The sequence below is a fragment of the Oryctolagus cuniculus genome, chromosome 7, assembly GCF_051225735.1.
Source record: "Oryctolagus cuniculus isolate XC-2025 breed Fujian yellow rabbit chromosome 7, ASM5122573v1, whole genome shotgun sequence".
NCBI lineage: Eukaryota > Metazoa > Chordata > Mammalia > Lagomorpha > Leporidae > Oryctolagus > Oryctolagus cuniculus.
Window position 1 is genome coordinate 146,378,470 of NC_142873.1, and position 24,957 is coordinate 146,403,426.

General features: G+C 62.4%; 1 protein-coding gene and 1 long non-coding RNA gene across 4 annotated transcripts; one reads left to right on the top strand and one right to left on the bottom strand.

The window, feature by feature from the left end:
- Positions 1–710: 710 nt before the first annotated feature.
- Positions 711–12,808, bottom strand: SELENON (selenoprotein N). Of its 3 annotated transcripts, none has more exons than XM_089301333.1 (12): positions 12,311–12,808; positions 11,752–11,869; positions 8,715–8,848; positions 7,183–7,392; positions 6,850–6,974; positions 6,277–6,414; positions 5,630–5,711; positions 5,358–5,546; positions 4,254–4,359; positions 3,081–3,193; positions 2,823–2,982; positions 711–2,097 (listed from the first exon to the last, which is right to left on the bottom strand). In XM_089301333.1, exons 1-12 carry the CDS (start codon positions 12,494–12,496, stop codon positions 1,865–1,867), a joined length of 1,794 nt encoding a protein of 597 aa, XP_089157459.1. In that variant the 5' UTR covers positions 12,497–12,808; the 3' UTR covers positions 711–1,864. The 3 variants fall into 3 exon arrangements, 2 of the variants coding, with proteins under 2 accessions (XP_089157459.1, XP_069935158.2); XM_070079057.2 differs by having other exon boundaries at positions 2,881–2,982; positions 12,311–12,804; XR_016211222.1 differs by lacking the exon at positions 4,254–4,359 and having other exon boundaries at positions 2,881–2,982.
- On the top strand, positions 5,727–10,698 carry LOC149125791 (uncharacterized). Its single transcript, XR_016211225.1, has 2 exons — positions 5,727–6,158; positions 10,483–10,698. It is a non-coding gene; the product is annotated as an uncharacterized LOC149125791 (long non-coding RNA).
- Positions 12,809–24,957: the final 12,149 nt, after the last annotated feature.

The window sequence follows — 24,957 nt, forward strand, 5'->3', positions numbered from 1 at the left end:
CTCTGGTGACAGATAAGCCGGTCGCCAGTCATTCCAGCTCCACTCTGCACAGCCAGTCCCATCGACGGAGGGGCTGGACTGGGGGAGGAGAGAACAGATTCGAGGACATGTATGGGCCCAGGGAGGGAGGTGGCAGAGCAAGGACAAGAGGCGGCTGGGGGCCTCAAGACCCAGTGGAGCACAGGCAGAGGTCCCTGGTGGAGACTGGAAGCCCAAGCATCCAGCACGTCGCCCAGGACTAGGACAGTCCCGTGTGGAGCCTGCCCTCCCCAAGCAGCACAAGGTGGAACCTGCCGGGGTGGGGGAGGCAGGTGTGTGCTGGCACCCGGAGGGAGGCTCAGGGGATGCGCTGCCAGCTCAGGCGCCCTCCAGCCCGTCAGGACGGAGAACCTGGCCGTGCTCGCTGGCGTGCGCCCCGCCTGTCTGCAGGCCTGGGGAGACTGAGACAGTCTGGGTCTGGGCTATCCTTCCACCCAGGGAAAATGGGCAGGGAGTTGGGGGGGGGGGTGCAGCACCAAGCCGTCCCCCCCCAACACACAATCAAGATGTAGGTTTCAGAGTCACCCGTGGGCTTGAATCTCAGTTCCCCCACTCTGGGTGACTTCAGAGTCCTGTCCCTTTCCTGAGCCTCAAGTCACCCGCAAAATGGGCCCGCTGACCATGCCCTGCCCCCCTGCAGGCTGGATGCGAGAGAACACAAGGACGCGTCATCGTAGCTGGCTCAGCACCTGCTGCTGATTTATACCCGACACGGCGTGGGGAACGTGGCTGGCTCCGTGTGGGCACTCCCACGGAGGGCGGGTGAGGGAGAGGTGAACCCCTGGGGTGGAGGACAGAGAAGGGGGCAGGCAGAGAGAGGCCCCACCTCCAGGCAGGTTCCCAGGGCGCCCTGGGGCCGGGCGGAGGGCAGGTCAGAGCTGAAGAGAAGGGAGGGGCCATCGTCCCACCCGCACAGCAGCAGGGACATCAGGCTGGGTCCTCTGGGGTTTCAGACCCAGCTGTCATGGAGCTGCTGCCAGAGGGCTACAGCCCCTCCCTTCTCATCACGGGGTTATCAAAATACCTACAAACTGCGGAAGTTCTGTAAAAACGCTTTTCTGCATGTATAAAAAAGAGGCTGGGCATGGCCCATGGCTCAGGAGTGGCCCAGGAGAGCCGGCTGTGCTGCCCCTCTGGCCCTCACCCCGGGGGTCGTGGGCAAGCTGGTCTGGGCACGCCTGGTGGCCGAGACAGAGCTGGCCCGGGGGAGCTTGTGTTCTTTGACTGCTGGGCAGACCTCCAAGGAGTTAGAAGTCGGAGGGGCACCAGCCGTCTTGCAGGGCCCCGGGTTCAGGGCCAGCCTCAGCGGGGCTCCTGGCTGGAGGCAGGGAGACACGCCCAGCCCGGGCAGCTGGCGCCGCCGTGAGTCCCTGCCGGGGCTCCGGTGTCCCGTCACGAGGCCGCCGCGTGGGCTGGGAGCACAGGGGTGAGTGCAGTTTCCACTTCTGAAAGGGAGGCGCCGCCCAGAGGCTCTGGAACGTTGTGTCCACCGGGGACGGCCCCAGCCGGGGACATCGGGCACAGCAGGGCACGTGGCCGGGAAGAGGGCTCCAGACAGACGGAGTGCTGCCCGGGCTGGGGCTCCTTGAAGTTTCCTCTGGGAGTGGGGTCAAAGCAAGGACAGCGCAGCTGGTGAGGACCCGGGCTGTGTGACTGGGTGGGGTGAGGCGAGGCCCAGGGAGAGCGCCCCAGGTGCATTCTGGGGAGCTCCCAGCAGCTTCCAGAGCCAGGTGGGTGGGCAGGGGCTGCTGCTGGTGGTCCGAGCTAGGGGTCCCCCCACCTGTGTCCCCGCGTCCCTCCCCATGCCACCGTCTCCGGGGCAGAGCTAGGGCCGCCACCCTTGGCTGACTGGGAGCCGGGTGGGGGCTGCAGACCCGGCGCCCCGAGCTAGGGCTGGAGGAGGGGCAGGCCGCGCCGCAGCCCCTCCTGCAGGAAGCGCAGGTAGGTGGCCGTGGACGGGTCTTCGAAGGTGGACGAGAAGCGGAAGACGTTGCTCTCCACGTCCTCGGGCTTCAGGGCGGTGATGTCCAGGAAGTAGTTGGCGTTGATGTGGTGGACCTAGGGGAGGGGCTGGGTGAGGAGGGCCCCGGCTTGGCCACTCTGGGGCGACAGTGGAAGGCGGTGCAGCGACGGGCTGTGGCCCACCCCGACCCCGCCGGCCACCCTCTGTTGCCTCTGCTCCCGCAGGGCCCGACAATGATGGAGCTCCTCCCCACCCCGGCCTCAGGGCAAAACCCCAGTGCCTCCCATGTCACCTTCACCACCTCTCTGACCCCCACCGCTCAAAATGGCCTCTGTCCTCCGTTCCTGCGCCCCTGAGCTCCATGACCCCTGCTGCCCACGTTCGCCAGGGCTGCTCCCCCAGCTGCCTCGCCGCAGCCAGCTCATTTCGCCACCAGCTGCCCCTCGTCACCGTCTGCTACTCTGGCCCCGTCCCGGAGCCTTTGTAAGCCTCCCTGTCCCTAGAGATCCTCTGCCTCCCAAGGCTGCTGTGAGGCCCCCAGGAGAGACGTGGGTGAGGCCGCCCAAGGGGTCCTCAGGCAGGGGCGGGCCTTGAACCCTGGCTCAGGCTGGGCCCGCCCCTGGGGCACCCTGCCTGGCTCTGCTCCCTTCCTTCCCAGGGCTGTGCTGACTGGCCCTGGGCCGTGCTGGCTGCTGCCCAGGGAGTGGTGAGAGTCGCCCTTCCCGCTGGAGCGTCCCCACGTATGGATGTGAGTGACCGGGCCCAGGCTGGTCAGGAGACTAGCTCAGGGCTTCGCAGTCAAGAGGAGGCAGCGCCAGACCCGAAGCTGGGCGAGGCGGGCGCGGCTGCGGCCCGCGGGCCGGTGCGGGGGTGCCTACCACGGTGCCGTTGGGCAGGCAAATCATCATCTCCACGGGGAAGCTGTACTTCTCCAGGTGCAGGCTGGCCAGCTCCCGGTGGGACGGGTTCCCCTGATTGTTCTGCGGGGACAGGGGCGCTCCTGAGCTCTCCGCCCCAGGCCGGACCCGGGCTCCTGCGGGGCTGTCCTGTGCACCTGCCCGCGCACCTGCCCGCTCACCTGCAGGTCCTCCAGCTCCTTCACCAGGGACCAGGTGCTGACGAAGCTCTCGTTGAGCAGGGTGAGGACGGGCGAACTTTCCAGGACAGTCTCCCGGAGAGTTCGCCCCGAACCTGTCCAGAGGGGTGGCAAGGGGGTTCCATCAGCAACAGTCTGGCTTTGGGCAAGTGTCCGGGGCCCCACAGTGGGCCCTGCCCCGGGAGACAGACAGAGCTGCCTCAGAGTAGGCGGGGAGCAGCTGGTGACCACAATTTGCCTCGGTGCCGTCCTGGATTGCAGGGCGGAGGCGTGGGGTGGGGGGTCTACATGACTCAGGGATCTGTAGACAGCTACAGCCCCTTACATCCATGGACCTCTCTGTGCCCCAGGGCCTTTGCACAGATGGTCCCTCCACCCAGAACACCCTCCTGTCACTTGACAAACTCCTACCCAGTCCTTTAGGGTCTCCGCTGAAAAGTCACTTTCTCTAAGAAGCCTTCCTCGATGCCCCAGCCACATCCGGCGCCACTCTGGCCTCGTGTGACACTCACCTCGCCTGCACTTCCTCGCTTAGCGTCAGCCTCTGCACCACACTGTGCGCTCCCTAAGTCAGGGGCCCCCCACCCCCCTTCCTCATCCTGGTCGGCAGCAGGAGCCCAGGACCTGGGACTGGCTGGCTGCGGGCACTCATCTCTGTGCCCACACCCGACACCCTGAGGTCTCCGGGGCCGCGTCTGCTCCGGCCTCTGCCCCTCCCCCTGACCACGCATGTGTGATGCCCTAGAGCGTGCCCTGTCCCTTCTCACGTGTGTGCAACTCTCTCAAGGGTCAGGCTGTGCTGCCACCATCCTCACAGCTCTGGGGGCCAACTCCAGTGTCCTCTGGGAAGACAGCGCAGGCTCAGGGTGGGGGTGGGGACAGTACTGGCTTTGGGGGGAGGGGAGCCAGCACAGGCTGGGGGTGGGGGTGGGGACAGTACTGGCTTTGGGGGGAGGGGAGCCAGCGCAGGCTGGGGACGGGGTGGGGGTCACTCTGTCAAGGTCGCCAGGCTACAAAGCGTGGGGTCTGAGCCTAGTCTGCCCCTTCTTCTGTGTCCGGAAGCTTCCTCTCCGCACGCCCCATGCCCTCGGGACTCTTCCAGGAGAGTGGCGCTGGCATGACGTGACAGGGCTGAGGGTCCCTGTCCCCCCTCACCTCAGCAGGACTGGTCGTCCAGCGCCCCCCACAGCAGGATCGAGTGCACCAGCCTCTTCTCGGCCTTGGCGCGGTCGAAGGCCTCAGTGAACGGCAGGTAGGTGACCTGGAGCCGAGCCAAGGTGGGCAGAGCTATTGTGTGTGGCTCAGCCCTGTGAATGCACAGTGCGTGCGTGTGTGCGCGTATGTATGCGTGTGTGTGTGTCTATGTGTCTATGTGGGAATGTGCGTGCATTTCTAGGGATATGTCTGTGTGGACGCATGTGTGTCCATGTAAGCACACATGCATCTGTGTGTGCGCATGTGTCTCTGTGTGTACACATATATAAGTGTGTGCTGTCTATGTATGCATGTGTGTCTCTGTGTCTCTGTGTACACATGTGTTTGCACGTCATTATAAATGTGGGTGTGTATAAGTACATGTGTGTGTATCCATGTGTCTCTGTGTGTCTGTGTACATGTGTCTGTGTGTGCATGTCGTTATAAATGTGTACGTCCATGTATGTGTGTCTGTGAGTACATGTGTGTCTGTGTATGCATGTGTCTCTGTGCACACGTCTGTGTGTGCACACCTGTATAAGCATATGTCTATGCACGTGTATCTATGTAAGTACACGTGTGTCCACGTGTTTGGATACACATCACTGTGTACATGTGTGTGTCTATGCATGTATATCCATGTAAATACATGTGTGCATGTGTACATGTCCGTGTGTGCACATGTCTCTCTGTGCATGCACATCTGTATAAGTGTGTTTATGCATGTGCCTATGTAAGTACACACATGTTCATGTGTGTATGCATGTGTCTGTGTGTACACACGTCTGTGCATGCACATCTGTGTAAGTGTGTGTCTATGTGTGTGCCTATGTAAGTACACAGGTGTCTGCGTGTATGCGTGTGTCTCCGTGTGTCTGAGTGTGGGTGTGTGCATGCCGAGGGTGCTATTGAGCAGTGTGTCCCTCCAAGTTCTAAACAGCACAGGGAAGGCTCCCCAGGCAAGGCCGGGCCGGCAGGTCTTCAGCCCCCGTGCCCACTGGCTGCTCCACAGCTCCCCGCCTCAGCCCCATGTGGCTGTTCCGGCCAGCACGCCGGCCCCCTCACCTTCTTGAAGGGGTACATGGCCACCTCCAGGCGCCGGGCGGCCTCCTCCCAGCTCAGCTCCTGCTGCCACGTGATGTCCTCAAACACAAACTGCAGGGGCTCCCCCGAGGGCAGGCGGCTGGCGACTAGGTTGCCATCCTCGTCCAGGATCACAGAGGGCACCGAGGGGCCCGTGGCCTCCAGCTCCATCTGGGCGGGGGTCGGGGGGCGTCTCAGAGGCCCTGAGAGGCCCTGCGGCGGGGCCTCCGGGGCGGGGCCGCCTGTGTGCTCACCTGCGGTATGTAGCCGATGTCCACCTCCATGCTGCTGCTCTCGCTGGCCCCGTACAGCCACTCCATGTCCACGTTCAGAGACCTGGGGTGGCCGGGGCAGAGGACACCCTGTGTCAGGCTGTATCTCGGGAGCACAGACTGTCCCTGACGCTGAGGCTGCGCCAGGTAGACCCGGGATCTCACTGCTGCCAGACTCTGACCTCAGAGCCTGGGCCCTTTCCTCTCCCCAAGGCGCTCGAGCCACATCAGCCTCCCCCGGCCATGCCCTTGACAGTTCACAAGCAGCTCTCCCAGCCAGGTCTCATGCACAGCCCACGAGCCTTCGAGGCTGTGAGACGGTCAGGGCCATGGTGGGGCAGGAGTGGGTGCTATCCTCGCGCCACTGCCTCGCTCCACAGCCTCCCAAGGACAGCAGGAGTGGGATCTGCCCAGTGCAATCTGCAGATCCACCACTTGGGGGCGCTCCAGGACTGACAACCCACTGCCTGGGGCTGGGCGAGGCGGAGTCTGGAGCTGGACCCTGGAAGAGGTGGGTGGTCCGTGCAGCCAGGGTCTGATCACTGGCTGATCCTTTTGTCCTACCCAGTTCAGGAACCCCCTGCTCAGTGCCCCTGGGTTGCAGCCCGCCTCCCCCAGCAGGGTCACACCTGTGATTGGGCACAAAGAGGCGGAAGTCACGGACATGGGTGGCGTCCTTGGAGAGGATGATGTGGCCAGTAAACTGGCCCGGGGAGAACCAGAAGGGGAAGTCGGGCGGCTCGCTGAGCTGGAACTCGGCATGGATCCTGTGGGGAAGGGGTCTGCTGAGCCAGGGTGCCCCCAGCCTCCCCTAGCGCCTGTGTGTGTGGGGAGGGCTGGGTTAGGGGGCAGGCAGCGGCGCGAGGCCTGCCATACGTTGCCATCCTTGGGGGCCCAGGTCTCGGCACCTCCGCCTGGAGCCTTGACCCTCCCCTGCTCTCCCACGGCCGCTGCAGGGCGTTCTGGGTGGACGACACCTCCGTGTGGATGACACCATGGCGGCCACCAGCCCCCCACATTTCCCTCTGAATGCTTGTGTGGCGCTATGAGGGTGTCACCAGCACCCTGACCCACAGCTGGGGAACTGCGGCTGAGGCACCAGGACAGCTGAGTCGGGGTGCTGGGGGGGCCCTTCCCTCCATCCTCCCCTCCCCTCCCCCCCCCCCACCAGGTGCCCCAGGCCCGGCTGGCGGCCGGCTCACCGGAACACGACCGTGTAGTAGGAGTCGCTGATGGCAGTCAGACAGGCCACGGCCCCCTGCGGGGCGAAGCGGGTCTTCACGAAGGGGCGCGGGTGGAACATGCTCAGGAGGCGGTGGATGATGACCTGGGGAGGGGTGCAGACCCCAGACTGGCGTGTGGGCTCCCTCCGGGCCTGGGGGCCCCGGGTGAGGCTCAGCCCTGGACTGAAGGCCCAGGGGCCCTGGGATGGTGAGGGCGGAGGCCCAGCGGGAGGCGGGGGAGCTGCAGGAGCAGGGGTCAGGACCGCACTGGGCCCAGGCCAGGGGCCCTGGTCTCCCCGCGGCTGCCCTCACCTCCTTGCCTTTGGGCGGTGGGGGGTAGAAGCGGTTGTTGGACAGGTAGCCGGTGAAGACGCTCAGCTCGCTCGGGATGATCCACCAGGGCTCACCCAGCTCCTGGCCCCGCGGCGGCAGGAAGGGCTGGAAGTGGCGGGCCGCAAACACAGCGCTCGGCGAGGCTGCAGTCGTCCAGTTGCGGAGGCCCGACAGGGCGAGGCGGGAGACCTGGGCCAGGAAGGGCCGGAGCTCTGGGCACTGGGCACCAGCACGCAGGCGCCCCGTCCCAGGTGTGGGCAGAGGAGGCAACTGAGGGCATGGGGGAGACTTTCGCCGCGTGCCTGGCCCTGTTCTGCCAGAGAAGCCCCTGTGGCCATCCCTGGGGCCCAGCAGGTACAGCCCCGGCCGCAGCAGCTGCTCCAGGGCAGGGCAGCCGAGGGAGCTGGAGGGGCCCAGGACTGGAAGGGGGCAGGGGGGTCATCTCTGTGTCTCCCTGCAGCCTTGCTTTCGGCTCCCTAATCCCCGTTTGGCTTGAAGAGAGAGGCAGGTGATCATCTTTGGATGGAAGTCCCTAGGGCGAAGAGCAGGACGAGGCCACAGGGCAGGGGAAGGCAGCCACTGCCTCAGTGAGGCCTGGGCCACCCGACCCGGCCCCTGGAGGCACCCTGGGCAGAGGCCCTTCCTGCTGATGAGCTGGGGCTCAGAGGCAGGGCCCGGGAGCCTCAGGGGCCCCTGGTGACAGCTGCGCCTCCCATGGCTCCCCCCTACCTAGGGACAGGGGGCAGGGGCGGGGGTGGGGGTGGGGGCAGGGGCAGGGATGAGGGCAGGGGCGGGGGGTGGGGGCAGGGAGCAGGGATGGGGGCAGGGGGCAGGGGGCAGGGACAGGGGAGGGACAGGGAGCAGGGATGGGGGAAGGGGTGGGGGTAGGGATGGGAGCAGGGGGCAGGGAGCAGGGGATGGGGTAGGGGCAGGGAGCAGGGATGGGGGAAGGGATGGGAGCAGGGGGCAGGGGATGGGGGAGGGGCAGGGAGCAGGGGCAGGGGCAGGGACAGGGGCAGCAGCAGGGGGCAGGGGCCGAGTTTGGGTAGCTCCAGCCCATGGCAGGTGTAGGGCCTTGATGGGGACAGCATTTGTCTGCCTCCTCCTTGGCCACACTCTGCCAGGGGTTGAACCGCAGGTTTGCTCCATCAGCACCCAACAGAGCACCTGTCAGTGCCAGGCACTGTGCTAGGGGCCTGCGGGCCGAGACAGGACAGATGGACAGAAAGAAACTCCGACAAGAAGTGTCCACTGCTGTTTCCTCCAACCACACTTTCCTACCCTGTGGTCAGTCTCCATCAGATGTCACTCCCTCCAGGAAGCCATCCCAGATTCCCCCTCCTGCAGCAGGGACTCACTTCTATCTCCCGCTCCCCCACCAGACTATGGGTCCAGACGGCAGGGACAGCATCACAGCCACCAGAGCCCCAGGGCCTGGCACAGTGGGCACCTGGCACAGGGCCAGGTGTGGGTGCGTGCAGGGGGTCCCACTGTGTCCCCACCCCACTCACCCCCAGGAACCCATCCTTGCTCTTGGTCATGGTCTCTGGGAGCAGAGGCTGGAATCGGGCTTCTATGGTGAACGTCTCCTCGCTGGGGTCAGTGGGCAGCTCCTCGTCCTCATAGCTGGTGGCTGTGGTGGACCCTGTGGGACGCAGGTGGCTGTCATGACCCACCAAGGCAACGTCAGCGGGACCTGTTCCAGCTCCCAACAGTCCTGGGAGGCGCTGAATGAGACAGCGGGGGCTCGGGGGGAGAAGCTGCTTCCCCAGGGGTCACAGAGCCAGGCTGGGGGGCAGGACTCACACCCAGGCCCGTTGCACTCAAAGCCCACCCCCAGCCACGGCTCTGGGGCTCTCCTGGGACCGACAGGGCCTCAATCAAGGCAATCAGAGCGAATGAAAGCCAGAAGGGAGGGCAAGCCACACAGGCCCTGCTCCGTGTCCCCGGGGGAGCCCTGCCTTTCTGGGTGGCCGGGTCCCCCTCTGTGGAAGGAGGGGCTGGACTGGCAGCCACTGCACCGCAGCCCTCGAGTCTCCTGCTTGCAGACCTGCCAGGTGCACTGACCGGCAAGTGTGCAGGAGTCACCTCCCCTTAGGGAGGAAGGAAGCCGGCTGCTAGAGGGGCGAGCGACAGGTGGAGCAAAGCAGGTGCGGAACGAAGCGGGGCGGGGTCTGCGGCATCTGCTCTCCCAGGGCAGGCCTGTGATAGGGCGAGGAGGCCTGGCGCTGGCAAGCGGAATGCAAGCCCGGGGGCGGTCCCCAGCCAGGGGCCCTTGGAACCACCAGGATGCCTCTTTCAACTACAGATGTGGGCGGGCATTGGTGCAGTGTAGTTAAGAGGCCACTGGGAAGCCCGCATATCACATCCCACATCACAGAGCCTGGGTTCCAGTCCCGATCCTGACCCCCATTCCAGCTTCCTGCTAATGTGCACCCTGGGAGGCAGCAGGCGGTGCCTCAAGGAGTTGGGTCCCTGCCACCCACATGCAAGACCTGGACTGAGTGCCCAGCTTCTGGCCTGGCTCAGCCTTGTCACTGAAGTCATTTGGGGAGTGTAGAGGGGAGCACGCTCTCTCTCTCTCTCTAACTCTGCCTTATGAGTAAATAAAAATAAATCTTTGAAAAAACATGCAAGTTAAAAAAAGAAAAACAACTACAGATGCTCAGAACCCACCCCATAGGCTACTGAGTCAGAGAGGACGGGGCCACGATCAGGCCTCTGCCTTTGACTGCGAACCCCCCGGGGGCTCCTGCTGCAAGCCCCGGTTCCCAAGGAGCCCTCTGATTTCTGCCTGGCCGGTCCAGGCAGGCACTTTCCAGAGCAGAGCCGCCCGGAGCCTCCAAGCCCGGGAGTGACCGGGCGTGATGGAACACACGGGGCTGTTAGTGAGCCTTGCTGGCCTGACTGCTAGCTCAGATCAATAGTCACACCTCTCGGCGTTGTAAAGCCCTTTGGTTTTTAAACAGGAAGTTGCACTTCCTGACTTACCTGTAACGTTGCTCGTTATGGACAATTTGTAAAACTGTAAAAGGCAGGAAAGGAACCGCGCCCACAATCCCACTGCCTGGCCTCTGTTTCCCGCTAGGATTGATTTGTTTTGCCTCTGCTTTCCTAAAACTTGGCCCACAGCCCGGAGCTATCCTCTCCCCCTGGTGGAGAAAGACATTTAAATTAGTGGGGCCAGCGCTGTGGCACAGTGGGTAAAGCCACTGCCTGCGATGCTGGTATCCCAAGTGAGCACCTGCCCGAGTCCCGGCTGCTCTGCTTCCAATCCAGCTCCTGGCTAACGTGCCTAGGAAAACAGCAGAAGATGGCCCACGTCCTTGGGCCCTCGCCATCCTCGTGGGAGACCCGGATGGAGTTCTTGGCTCTGGCTTTCTCTGGCCCAGCCCCAGCCGTTGTAGCCTTTGGGAAGTGAACCAGCGGATGGAAGATCTCTCTCTGTCACTCTGCCCTTCCAATACATTAAATAAATCTTTAAATGAAAGGGCCCGCAGGCCCAGCGGCTTGGCTAAAAGGAACTCCCGCTCTCTGGCCGTAAACAAAGGGCGCACAGGTGGCTGTGCAGACGCTCGGAGAAATGTATGCAGAATGCGAGCGAAAAGCAAGGCCACGAGGGCTGACCTGTCTGCCAGCCCATCTGCTTTCGGGACAGAGCTGCTGCCTCCTGCCTCACGGAGACACTGATACACAGCCTTGTGGCCAATTAGCATTTGCTCTCTGACCTGCCCCCGCTGCCAGAGGCCACGCGTCGCAGGCCAGCAAGTGGCCAGCCTACCCAACCTGTGTCCGGACCGACCAACCCAGGGCAGCGCTTTGGTGCTCAGGCCCCCGGCGCAGCTGCCTGCCCCGTGCCTTTCGCCACCTACTGACCGGTCCATACCAGCAACCTGGGTAGCAAAGCCACAAGACTGAGAAGTGTCACAGGAATGCGAGAGGACGTGGGTGCAGACGGTGCGGTGGTGGGGGGTGCGGGTGGCAGAGGGGCAAGTTATAATTCATTACAGTGCTCCAGCCCCTCATCGAGTCCCCCTCCCCAAATCACGAGGTACAAATGGATGGCAGGAATGGGATGGGTGACATGGTGACAGCAGCTGGCGACAGGTACCAGCTCTTGTGTCCTGAGTACGCGTACTGGCCCCTGGCCTGCGTGCTCTCCAGTTCTCAGATCTGGGAGCCAGCGCAGGACCCTGGAACCAGACTACGGCCCTATCCCCGGCTCTCCACCCTCCTGGCTTGTGGCTTAGCGTCCCAGATGATGGACTCAGGATTGTGGACACAGGACACAGGACTTGCACACAGGGCTGTGCCAAGGTTTCTGGAGAGACGTCCCCTGAAGGCGTTGTGAGGCACCTGGAGCTGGGTAAGGCATGTTAACTACATCACTACTCACGGCCGCAGGGAAGGAGGCAGCTCCCCCAAGCCACCAGCCAGAGGGGTCGGGGCCGCTTGGACCCCTGAGGGATCGTCCCTCCTCTCCAGGCTGCAGCTCAGTGCGGGCAGAGAAGCCGGGACACGTCCTGCACAGGCCCAGCCTCTCCTTACCCGTGAGCTTCTCAGCAATGGGCCTGAACTCCTCGGGGCTGATGGACAGATCCTGGTCCGTGTCCAAGGAGGAGAAGAGAAAGAAGCCTTCGGTGCCCAGGGCCTTCCGCGCGGATTCCTGCTCGGGAGGAAGGGCTGGGCTGAGCACCACTTGGATGCTCCCTGTGTCCCCTGATGAAGCCACTCAGCCACCATGGTCCCATATCCCCCAGGACCTCCCAGTGTCTCCCTGCAAACCTCTGCACCGCCCTGGGGCCCCCAGCCCCTTCCGGTCCCTCTGGTCCCGGCTTCCTCATCTGATGCCCCTCGCAGTCTGTCCCACCCTGCCCTCAGGGCCTGCCCACTTCACCCGGCTCTTGCACCACCGCTGTCTCCTGTCTTGCGACCCCAGCCTCCCACCGCGCCTTTGTCTGCGGTCACTGTCCAAGGCAGCCCCGACCTCACCCGGGCAGATGCTCGGCTCGGCCGGCCCAGCCACCCCCGCCCCGACACACACCCTCTGCGCCCACCCGACCCCTGCCCACCAAGACCCCACGCGGCCCGGCCCGGCCCAGCCCACCTGCCGCGCGGCTGCTTGGGTCTCTGCGTGGCGGGCGCAGGCCCGGGCGGCGGCGGCGGCGGCAGCGGCGGCGAGCAGGGCCCCGAGCAGCGCCAGGGCGCGGGCGCGGCGGCTCGGAGGCGCGGGCGGCGGCGCGTCCGGCTCCGGGCTGGGCGGCGGGCGCTCGGCCGGCCGGGCCCGGCCCATGGCGGCGGCGCGGCTGCGGTTCCCGGGCGGCCCCGGCGCGACTCGCGGGCCGTTGCGGGCGGGGCCCGGGCCGGGGCCGGGGCAGGGGGCGGGGCCGCGGCAGGGGCCGGGCCGGGGTCCGTCTGCAGCTGCGGGCTCCGCGCTCGCCCAGAGCCTGGCGCTTCCGGCCCGCGCACGGCGGCCGCCCGCGGTGGCCAAGGCGTCGGTGCAGTCTGGAAGGGAATGCGGGCCTCCTGGCCACGCGGGCCTCCTTCCCCGGCTGCAGTGGATCAGGCCTGCACCAGGCCTCCGCTCCCGTCCCGCCCGGCCGAGTCCAGAGAGCCACTCCAGACAGGGGCAGGGACGCAGAAGGGGGCCGGGCCGCGGGGTGGGGGTGGGAATCCGTGCGTCCGCGGGTCCCGGGGTTGGGGGAAAGGGCTTCAGGGTCCCCGCAGTGGGCAGGTGCGGGGGAGGCCGGAGGCGGGCACAACCGGTCCCCCTGCCAGGGATCCCACCCGCCCCACCTCCCTTCTACCCCTCCTGTTTTCCCAGACGTCTTCAGGCATCGTCAACAGCAACAGAAGGAAAAGGCGCAGCGGGGTCTCTGTGGTCCCAGCCCGTCCCGGCCCTGGCGCAGGGGTGGTGGCCTGTTTCAGGGGGTTGTGGTAGGCAGGGGCTGCGGGTACCCAGCAGGCCACATCCCCCTCCCTAGGCCCAGGGATGCTGTCCCTGCTGGAGCTGGGGCACCCTGGGGAGGGCCTGCTTGGGGGGAGCCTCAGGGAGGGGGGCTGGTGGAGTCTGGGGATAGGTTTCCGTGTGGGCAGGGTCCCCAGCAGCCCCTCGGGGCCCCTGGAGGGCTCCATCTGTACTTCCGGGCAGAGGCCCAGCTGCTTTGCCCCCCACAGGAGGACTCTGGGCCCCGGGCAGCCAGCAGCACCCGTGCTGCGAGGACATGTGGACCCCAGTGCCTGTGCACCTGCCACTCAGGATTGTCCACCCGTGTTCAGGTGAAGCCGTCTGAGCTCTGGCACCCAGATCTCAGTCCACATCTCTTGCCATCCGGCCTCCCGGGGCCTCAGGGGATGGCCCAGCCGGTGGCAGAGGCGGGGTCTGCTCCACCACTGGCTGGCCTTGGCGTCCGGTCATGCCAACAGCACGTGCTCGCAGGGCTGTGTGGCCCCTCCACAGTGTCAGTGGGATGAGTGGCTTGCTCAGCCCAGCCCCTGCCCTGTGCTCTGGCCCCGTGTCTCAGGGGCACCCACAGAAGAGCTGACATCTGGCGCTGGCTTCCCACCTCCCAGCAGTGCCACTTCCAACTCATTATTGCTAATGTTTGGGGACACCCTGCATACGACAGATGCTGTTAGAAAACCAAACTCCGTTCTATCAGGAAGCAGAACTAACAGAGCAGAAAGCAGGTTGGGAGACAAGATGGATGAACCCGGGCCCCTGGGAAATAAGGGAGGGGTGGTCCCCTGGCCTGGCCAGGTGACTCATTTATTACTCCAGCTTTTTGTCTTTAGCGTCCCCTGTGAGTGCCGGTTCAAGTCCTGGCTGCTTCACTTCTGACCAGCTCCCTGCTAATGCACCTGGGAAAGCAGCAGATGATGGCCAAAGGACTTAGGCCCCTGCCACCCATGTGGGAGACCTGGATAGAGTTTATGGCTCCTGGCTTCAGCCTGGCCCAGCGCTGGCCATTGTGGCCATTTGGGGAGTGAAGCAGTGAATGGAAGATCTCTGTCATTCTGCCTTAAAAAAAAAAAAAAAAAGACAAACACCCCGCTGGTCCCTGTTGCGGGGCTCAGGAGGGCAGGAGGGCATGGGTGCGGTGCAGCTGTGAGCTCAGGTCAGTGCGTTTCCGGGAAGAGGCTGGCCCTTGGGGCTGGCTCTGGGGGATGTCAGCTCTGCAGGGCCTGGTGGCACCTTTCCCAAGAGGGCTTGGCTCCCAACCCAGACCCTAGGCAGGACAGGGCCTCGGGGGACCACGCCCATGAGGCTGCTGTGGCAAGAGGTAGCCTTGGGTGGTGTCCCCGCAGCTCCTTTCTGGCCCCAGGGCGGGCGAGCGTGGCAGCTGAAAACTAGCAGCAAATGGAAACCATGAGGTCAGTGACGCAGGGCCGAGTTCTCGAGGATCTCATGGCGTAGCAGGGACATCAGATGTTCACGAAGGGCCAGCTGGTCTGTTCTGGGATCGGGGATTGGTCGGAGGACGCAGCGGGGTCTCCCCTCCCCTCCCCGGGGAAGTCAGTGGCCGCTGGTCTCCTCCCCAGCCTCAGAAGACACGACACAGGGCAGAGGTCCAGCCGCTGTTGAGCCACAGCCTGCAGGGAGGAGCCCACTGTGTGTGGGCACAGCAGAGATGAGGCCCAGTGGCAGGAAGCTTGGTGGCGCCCGTGGCGTTGCCAGGACACAGTCCAGTGGCCGCAAGCAGGGGAGCCCAGGGTGCGTGAAGGGAGAGGAGGAGGCGGGGAGCCAGCTCGTGGAGAGCCTGGGCGTCGCCCTGCAGACGCGGTGGCTGGGAGGGGAGTGCGGTCTGGGTGACATCCAGGCGCTCCACACGCTGTCCTCTCCTCTCCCTGGGCCCTGCTTCCGCCTGGAGGCGCTGAACTCTAGCTTCCGCCTGGCTTCACAGCTGCGAGGGTGCAGGCGTAAACACTCTGGGCTGCTCCACCCTCCCGCGGGAAGAGGGGGCGGCTCTGCCGGCTGCGGCCACTTGAGCCTGCCTTGAGCCCTGGGCTGTCTGTGTCTCTCTCATACTGGAGCCCTGGGCTGTCTGTGTCTCTCTCATACTGGAGCCCTGGGCTGTCTGTGTCTCTGTGTCTCTCATACACACAGGTGCCTGCCCCCCAGTAGCATCCTGTCTCCCTGGCACGAGGCGAAGGCCCTTCCTCCTGCAGGGGGCGCTGCTGCTCTCCGAGCACATTGGGGTGTTCCATTCCTGCTCTGCCAGGGATAGTGAACCAGGGAACAGGGCCCTGTGGTCTCATCTTCTTGTGTTTTTCCTCTGTTACTGGGACAGTGGAGACGTTGGTGACAGCGGCTGGGCCAGCAACATGTTTCATTCTAGGTAAGATGTGAGAACATCGTAGGGGTGTGACCAGGGTGGCTTGCTTTAAAAAGACCTTCGAAACAGTCAAAAAGCAGAGCAACCCAAATTCCCACCGATGAACGGGTAAATAGAACGGGTAGGTCTGCACAGCGGCTGGCATTCGTATGTGGCGACACACAGGAAGCGAGGACGGGTGTGTGCTGCAGCCCAGGCAAACCCAGGAGCCGGGCCCTCAGACCACAGAGCGCAAGACTCCACCTCCGTGAACTGTCCTGAGCAGGCAGAGCCTTCGAGACCGGAAGTGGATGAGTGGTTGCCTGGGGCTGGAGGGGGGTGTGGAGGGGGTTGTGGAGGGGGGTGTGGAGGGGTGTGTGTGTGTGGGGTGTGGGGAGTGTGGAGGGAGGGTATGGGGGTTGTGTGGAGGGAGCATGCAGGGGTGTGGGGGGTATGGAGAGAGGTTATGGAGGGGAGTTTGGAGGGGGATGTGGAGGGGGGTGTGTGTGGGATGTGGAGGGGTGTGGGGGGTTTGGAGGGGGGTGTGGAGGGGTATGTGTGTGTGTGTGGGGTGTGGGGAGTGTGGAGGGAGAGTATGGGGGTTGTATGGAGGGGGCATGCAGGGGTGTGCGGGGTATGGAGAGAGGTTATAGAAGGGAGTTTGGAGGGGGATGTGGAGGGGTGTGTGTGTGGGGTGTGGAGGGGTGTGTGGAGGGGTGTGTAGGGGTGTAGGGGGTGTGGAGGGGTGTGGGAGGTTTGGAGGGGGGTGTGGAGGGGTGTGGGGGTGTGGGGAGTATGGAGAGAAATTATGGAGGGGAGTTTGGAGGGGGATGTGAAGCGGGAGTGTGGAGAGGGTGTGGAGGGGTGTGTGAAGGGGATGTGGAGGGGGGTGTGGAGGGGGTGTGGGAGGATTGGAGGGAGGGTATGGGGGTTGTGTGGAGGGGGCATGAGGGGGTGTGGGGGGTATGGAGAGGGTTATGGAAGGGAGTTTGGAGGGGGATGTGAAGGGGGAGTGTGGAGAGGGTGTGGAGGGGAGTGGAGGGGGTTGTGGAGAGGGGGTGGAGGGGATGTGGAGAGCAGATGTGGAGGGGTGTGGAGGGGTTGGTAGGGGCGTGTGGAGGGGGTGGAGGTGGGTGTGGGGAGGGGGCCGTGGCTGCAGATGGGGACAGGGCTTTCTGCAGCGATAACGTGGGCCCGAATTGGATTACGGTGCTGGCTGCAAACCTGAGCATCCTACAAATGCATGCAGTGTACACTTTTTAAAAAGATGTATTTATTTATTTATTTGAAAGTGAGAGCTGCAGAAAGAAAAAGAGAGATTCCATCTGCTGGTTCACTCCCCAGATGGCCTCAAAAGCCATCTGAAGCCAGGAGCTTCATCTGGGTCTCCTGTGTCGGGGGCAGGGGTCCAAGCACTTGGGCCATCTTCTGCTGCTTTTCCCAGGCCATAGCAGGGAGCTGGATCAGAAGTGAAGCAGCTGGGACTCAAATTGGCACCCATATGGAATGCCAGCATCGCAGGCAGCAGCTTTACCCGCTACACCACAGCGCCAGCCCTGAACTATATGCTTTATTTTTTATAAACGTATGGCTTTTCACAAAAGAAGTTTCTGCTTAAAAATATTTATTATATTTACTTGAAAGGCAGACTGACAGAGAGAGGCGGGAGAGATAGAGAGAGCAAGAGATCTTCCATTTGCTGGCCGCAGTAGCCACGCTGGGGCCAGGCTGCAGCCAGGAACTCCATCTGGGTCTCCCATGTGGGCGCAGGGGCCCAAGCACTTGAGGCGTCTTCTGCTGCTTTTCCCTGCTTTCAGGGAGCCAGACTGGAGAGCAGAGCAGCTGGGACTTGAACGGGGATGCCAGTGTCACAGATGGAGGCCTGACCTGCTGCGCTACCATGCTGGCCCCAAATTGCACACTTTTTTTTTTTTTTTTTTTGAAAGGCAGAGTTACACAGAGAGGGAGAGCCAGAGATAGAAGAAGATCTTCCATCAGCAGGTTCACTCTCCAGTTGGCTGCAATGGCTGGGACTAGGCCAGGCCAGAACCAATAGCCAGGAGCTTCTTCCAGGTCACCCATGTGGGTGCAAGGGCTCAAGCGCTTGGGCCATCTTCTGCTGCTTTCCCAGGTACACTAGCAGGGAGCTGGATCAGAAGTGGAGCAGTGGCTGGCGCCGTGGCTCGCTAGGCTAATCCTCTGCCTTGCAGCGCTGGCACACTGGGTTCTAGTCCTGGTCGGGGCGCCGGATTCTGTCCCGGTTGCCCCTCTTCCAGGCCAGCCCTCTGCTGTGGCCAGGGAGTGCAGTGGAGGATGGCCCAAGTACTTGGGCCCTGCACCCCATGGGAGACCAGGAGAAGCATCTGGCTCCTGCCTTAGGATCAGCGCGGCGCGCCGGCCGCGGCGGCCACTGGAGGGTGAACCAACGGCAAAGGAAGACCTTTCTCTCTGTCTCTCTCTCTCACTGTCCACTCTGCCTGTCAAAAAAAAAAAAAAAAAAAAAAAAAAGTGGAGCAGCCAGGACTTGAATCAGCACCCATATGGGATGATGGCGTTGCAGGCAGTAGCCCAACCCACTGGCCCCCAAATTGTACACTTTAAATTGGTGAATCTGATGGCATAGAGAGGATGTCCTAGAAAAGCTGTTTAGTTTGTTTGTTTTGGGATTGAGAGGAGCAGGAGAGGAAGGAGGGAGACAGGAGGCCAGCGCTGACAGCAAGGACCCGGGCTGGGGTGGCGGGTGAGGACCCGGGCAGGGGCAGAAGAGGCAGGGCTGTGGTGAGGCTGCGAGGGGACCTGCTGGTGGGTGGGTGAGAGGCGGCCGGGCCGGCCACAGGAGGAACAACAGTGGCTGGGCTCGCCTGGGTCTGGCGGTGCTGCGACTGAGGTGTGAATCTGATTCTCCGAGCTCCCGGGCAGGGGGGCGTGGGCTCCGCATTTGCCAGCCTGTAAACAAGGCATCGAGAGCCACAGGATTCAGGGAGGCCGTTGGAGGAGGGAGGAGAGAGGTGGTCTGCCTGGGAGGGCACCGACGCCACCATGCCCAGGAGTGCTCAGGGGCTTCTGCGGGGTCCACAGTCGGGGGCTGGGGCTGGGATCAGCCAGCCAGTGGATTCACTCAAGGGCTCACAGTAGGCGTGGCTCCCACCTGGCAGGAAGACAGATTTGCTTCCTGGGGTCAGGAGAGGCTGTGGGAAGACTACCCCCAAATAGGTAGCTTTGTTCTCCACCCCCCAAAGGTTTATTTATTTGAGTAAGAGAGACAGAGGAGACAGAGAGAGCTTCCATCTGCTGGTTCACTCCCCAAATGCCCTCAACAACCTGGTCGGTGCCAAGCTGAGGCCAGAAGCCAGAATCTGCGTCCAGGTCTCCCACGTGGATGGCAGGGGCCCAAGGCTGAGCCATCATCCGCTGTCCGCTGTCCCCCAGGCTGCCTCCGAGGAAGCTGGGTGGAGAGCGGAGTGGCTGGGTCTCACACCGGCCCTCCGAGATGAGACGCGGGCATCCCAAGCAGCAGCCTAGCGCGCCGCCCCTCCACGCCTGCCCCAGGACAGCTGGGCGCTCGGCACTGGGGGAGCAGAGGCCTTGGGTCAGGCCTCAGTGCCCCAGCCCATCTCCACTGGGCTGGCGGCAGGAGGGCGTTTCCACAAGCTTCCCAGCTGGGGCCGCACGTCCTGCATGAGACCTGGGGGTGCGCAGATCTGCAGGAGTCACTGATGCCGGTGGAGCCGCTCGCTTCCTCCCACTGCTCGGTCAGGACGAGCCGCGTTCCACACTCGCTACCACAAATGGCTCTGGGACCTGCCCACGGTCAGTGCCAGGGCCAGGCAGAAGGTGCTGCAGTCACTGGCCCAGCTCCTCTTCCGCAGGTCCCGCCTGCTTTGAGCTGTGTCCAGGGCCCAGGACAGCAGAGGGAGCAGGATCAGCCCCACTCGGTTGCTCAGGACTGACGGGGACCTAGGGTGTGGGATTCCAGTTCTAATGCAGGCAAGGCAAAGCCAGGGTGCCGGTCACTTGAGGAGGGAGGTGGGACTCTGAGGGCCCCGAGATGCTGTTCCCTGCTGGGCTGTGCACTGTCCCGGTTTTGATCACGAGTGTGGGAAGACTAACGTTGTGGCACAGTGGGTCAAGCTGCTGCTTCCGACGCCAGCATCCTATACGGGCACAGATTCCAGTCCCTGATGCTCCACTTCTGCTCCAGCTCCCTGCTAATGTGCCTGGGAAGGCAGCAGAAGATGGCCCAAGTCCTTGGGCCTCTGCACCCCCATGGGGGACCTGGAAGGAGTTCCTGGCTCCGGCCATTTGAGTAGTGAATCAGTGGATGGAAGCTCTGTCTCTCCCTCTCTCTCAAACAAATTAACAAATCTTTTTAAAGATATTTTCTTTATTTGAAAAGTAGAGTTACAGGGTAGCGCCACGGCTCACTTGACTAATCCTCCGCCTGCGGTGCCAGTACCCCAGGTTCTAGTCCCAGTTGGGGCGCCAGATTCTGTCCTGGTTGCCCCTCTTCCAGGCCAGCTCTCTGCTGTGGCCCGGGAAGGCAGTGGAGGATGGGCCAAGTGCTTGGGCCCTGCACTGCATGGGAGACCAGGAGGAAGCACCTGGCTCCTGCCATTGGATCAGCGCAGTGCACCAGCCATAGTGGCCATTTGGGGGGTGAACCAACGTAAGGAAGACTTTTCTCTCTGTCTCTCTCACTGTCTAACTCTGCTTGTCAAAAAAAAAAAAAAAAAAAAAAAAAAGTAGAGTTACAGACAGCAAGAGTGAGAGACCGAGAGAGAGGTCTTCCATCCACTGGTTCACTCCCTAAATGGCTGCAACAGCCAAAGCTGGGCTGATCTGAAGCCAGGAGCCAGGAGTTTCTTCTGGGTCTCCTATGTGGGTGCAGGGGCCCAAGCACTTGGGCCATCTTCCACTTCTTTCCCAGGCCACAGCAGGGAGCTGGAGCAGAAGTGGAGCAGCTGGGACTCAGACCAGTGCCCATATGGGATGCTGGCACTGCAGGCAGTGGCTTTTCCTGCTACACCACAGTGCCAGCCCCAACCAATATTTACTCCTGATAGAGCCAGGACTCACTGATTGAATATCTGCCACAAATCCAGACCTTTTTCAACCAGAGAAGAGGCCCCAGGCCCTATAGACAGCCTGGTTTCTGCACATCTAGGGAGGGAGAAAGGTCACAGCAGGAGGTGCCATTGTGGGCACTTGGGGAGTGAACCAGTGGATGGGAACTCTCTCTCTCTATGCACCCTTTTGCAAAAATAGATAACTCTTTAAAGATGCGTGTAGCTGGGCCTGCTGGAAGGGATAGGGAAGGGCCAAGGGTCAGAGCCCGGGTCTCCGGTGCCCTTGGAGTCTCCCAGGCTCCTCAGAGCCAAAACCCACAAAGGGGAGGACCCGGCAGAGAACACTCAGTTCTCCCCGGACCCTGGGCGGGCACAGCTTTTCAAAACTTCTCAGGGACCCGAGGAGGGTTTTCCACTGAGGCAGGGGGCAGGGAAGGCACCCATAGTCTTTCAGCTAAGTCAGAGGAAACAGAAATGGAAAGGCGGGCAGCTCATCCCCCCCCCCTTCTTGCTGCCCCCAGGGTAGAATTCAACTTTCACCCCGGCCCCCACCACGCAGCCCCGCCCACCCCCACCGTCCACTTCCTCCGAAAGCCAGCCCCTTCCTGCCTCAGGGCTGTTGCACTCACTGTTCCCTCTGCCGGGAACGCCCTCCTGCAGACATTGTGTGCGGGCCCTGAGCACCCTCTCCTGGCTATGGCCCCCTCAGCCAGCCCTCCGCACACACCTGTTGCATCTGCATTTCTGGCCCTGGCCTCCCACCCTGCCCCTAGCCAGGGCGGCCCATGGGGGCAGGTGTCTCGTCTGTGTCCTCCCCAGCTGCAGGGTTAGGGCCCTGCCACTGCGGGGTCCGGGGCCACTCAATGAATGACAAAGGCTGGAGGATTCTGGAACCATGAAGCTGCTGGATGCAGAGAAAAGCAGCAGTCAGCTGGGTGTGTGTGTGTGTGTGTGTGTGTACAGCCTGTGACCCTGGCAGGGCTCCGCCTGAGGTGTACAGGACAGGTTCTGGGACACCTGTGAGCTTTCCAGGTGGGGTATCTGAGTCCCCAGGGCACCGTGGGCTTCTGGAAGAAACACCTTGGGAATCTTTGCTTCCACTTAGATCACAGGGAGGGGCAGAGAATTTATTACCCACAGGGTGCACTTTAGAGAGTGAAGGGGGTACTGGTGACCATCATGGTGGAAACCCAGGTTAAAGACGAAACTGTCCCGAGCAGAGGGCTGAGGGTTGCCCTGGATCTGGGGTCATTTGCATAAGGCCGTGGGAACTGCAGGCACCGGGCGAGCCAGGGAGCCTGCGCAGAGGGAGGAGCAGCTGTCTGCCCTGAGCAAGCCTCTCGGGGCTTCAGTCTCCCCCTGGGTAGATGGGGTGCCATCTTTCCCTGCCCAGCCTTCCTTAAAGGTACAGGAAGGATTTATCAGGGACCCCCGCCACCCCGCCAGACGCCCAGGTCAGCTCCCAGCGTCTCCCTCCAGCCCTCCGCCCCTGCTCAAGCATTCTGTCATCCCCCACACCGGGCCAGCCTCTGGAAACCCCTGGACAGTCACTCAACAAATGTTCAGCCCAGTTTCTCAATTTCAGTAGATTCCGGGCTAACAGCAAAATGCTCGCTCAATGCAAAAAGCAGAAAATGTGCAGATTTATTGCTCTGAGACTTTGCTGTCTCCTGGGCCTGGGGATGCCGTTTCCTCCAAGTTTAGAGCATTTTGTTTTAAAAGAGGAATTTTTACAGCAGTGTTTTTCTCCCATTTCCGCAAGGTTTTATGGTTTACAAAGTGGTTCACGTAGCAGTAGCAATCTTTGCTATCGGTGCTGAGTTCCCATCCCCAGGGTGAGGGTCGGCGCTCAGTTAATCCTTGACCCCACCCCCTCTCTGAGATGGAGAAGCAGAGGCTCACGGAGGGAAGGGCAGGTCCGCCCGGTTTCCAAGGCAGTGCCAGTCTCCTACCGCGGCGTCATCCTGCCTCTCGAAACTTGAACCTGACCTAATGCCTGCCAAGTGCAGATACACAGTGAGTGAGGAAAAACAAAACAGAACACAGAGGCTTTTGCAGGAAACAGCTGGAGGCTGGAGCAGGTATAAAAAATAAGCAGACCACTGGTCAAGGGAACCCTGGTCCCCACACCATCTGCTCAGAGCTGGATTCGTTTTGTAATGACGCAGCGGGTGGAGGGCATGGCAGGACGAGAGCAGGGGACTCTCTCTCCAAGTTCTAATTCTGCGCTGTCCAAAACGGCAGCCAGGAACCACATATGGCTGTTTAAGCTTAATTAAGACGGAATAAAATTAACATTTTGTTCTTGATTCACACTTGCCACATTTTAAGTGCTCAACATCACAGCAGCTCCCTTGTGGGACAGCCCCGGCTCTGCAGAGGGCGCTCCTGACCCACACGGCTCTGAGCCCCCAGCAGCCTGCTCCCGCCTCACCCTGACGGTCCTGGACCAGGGGAGCAGCCGACGCAGGTGATAAGCACCCCTGTTTTGAGATGGGTCCCTCTGCAGCCAAGGTAGCTATAGGTGCCTCTGCAGCCAAAGTAGCTACAGGTGCCATCCCAGCACCTGAGCCCTTCTCCGCTCTGCAGCAGGTACAGCGCCAGGGCTGCTAAATAAATAAGTAAATAAATAAGTAGCAGAAACCAAAGGAGTGGTCACTGGCCGGGGCCTCGCCACGCTGAGTGTGGTCCCAGGCCCGGCTGCACCAGCGTCTCCAGGGAGCTTGTTAGAACAGCAGAACCTGGTGCTGGTCGCCACTCCCACTGGACGCGAACCTGCATCATAACGAGATCCCCAGGTGACTCATGTACACGTTCAAGTCTGAGAAGCGCTGGCGCAAGGCAGGCTGAGCAGGATTAAAACACGGCTCCAAATACAGGGAAGCAGACCCATGTTTTCAGATGTAAAAGCTAGCGTGGGCGCCTCTCCCCTGCAGCTGTGCCACGGGGCTGCAGTCAGAGAGGGCTCGGCCTCCCCGAGCCACCAGAGTCCCGTGAGCCACGTGCATCCCTTCCAGGACGGACTCCTGTGGGGAGAGCTGGTGGGAGCCGGCCCCCTCCCTCTCCAGCCGCAGCCACAAAGCCAGGGGAGCAGAGGCGAAGCCGGATTGTTTTGTTTTGTTTTTTTTGTTTTTGTTTTTTTTTTTTTTTTTGACAGGCAGAGTGGACAGTGAGAGAGAGAGAGAGAAAGGTCTTCCTTTGCCGTTGGTTCACCCTCCAATGGCCGCCGTGGCTAGTACGCTGTGGCCGGCGCACCGCGCTGATCCAAAGCTAGGAGCCAGGTGCTTCTCCTGGTCTCCCATGGGGTGCAGGGCCCAAGTACTTGGGCCATCCTCCACTGCACTCCCGGGCCACAGAGCTGGACTGGAAGAGGAGCAACTGGGACAGAATCCGGCGCCCCAACTGGGACTAGAACCTGGGGTACTGGCACCGCCGGATTTCCTACTTGTGCTTCCCGCCCCCCCCCCCCCAAATCTGGCCAAGTCTGAAGAAAACCACAATACCAGGGAGGCGCCTACAAGAGGCTGATGTCCCCTGCTCCCTTCCCAGGCCTGGGGGGCTCTGGAGGCCCCGCTTGGGGCCAGCTCTTGGGGAGGGCAGCAACATCAAGCCCATGGAGGAAGAATGCAGGTGCAGGGGGGCTCTGTCCGCGGCGCGGGCCAAGGAGGCTGGCGGCTGCGTGCTTCCCGGCTGGGCCCGGAGACAGCCGCTGCAGGGAAAGCCGGCTTTGCCTCCTGCAGCTGGCTAAGCGCTCTGCTACCTTCAGTGGGGGTGACGCATCGCTCGGGCCTCTGTCCTCGCAGCGGCTCTGGCTTATTTTTATCCCTGGAACGGGGCTCAGTTGCTAAAGGGTGACCTTTCTCCACCTGCAAGGCCCTCCTGGAGGAGGAATTTTGTAAAATTCATCTTCTGCTATTTGCTCCCAGCAAGGAAGCAGAGGGCACCGACGCTGGAGAGACAGGGACAGCGCTGGCGTGGGCCCAGCAGGGGAAGCGGGGCCTTGGGGACCGCGGAGTGGCGCTGAGACATTAGGGAGCTGATGCGAAGGCGATATGAGGACAAGGGGAGGGGGAAGGGCGAGTGTGCTGTCCCCCCCCCCCCCCGCCCTTGTCCTGCTGAGAAAAGCACAGCCGACTGCCGACAGGCCTGCGGGGCCTCATCTGGGTAATGAACCCCATTTTCCCTGCAGCCCAGCGCACGGGGTCTTCATAATCTGTCAGTCAAGACGCCCATGGCCCTGCTTTTGGCGAGGGGTGGGTACTGGCCCAGGCCAAACGGAGAGTGGGCCCGGAAGGGTCTGGAAACACTGGATTCAGCCATTCTGACGGCGGTGCTGGGGTCGGGGGGAGGGATGCCCCCCAGGTCCCCGCAGA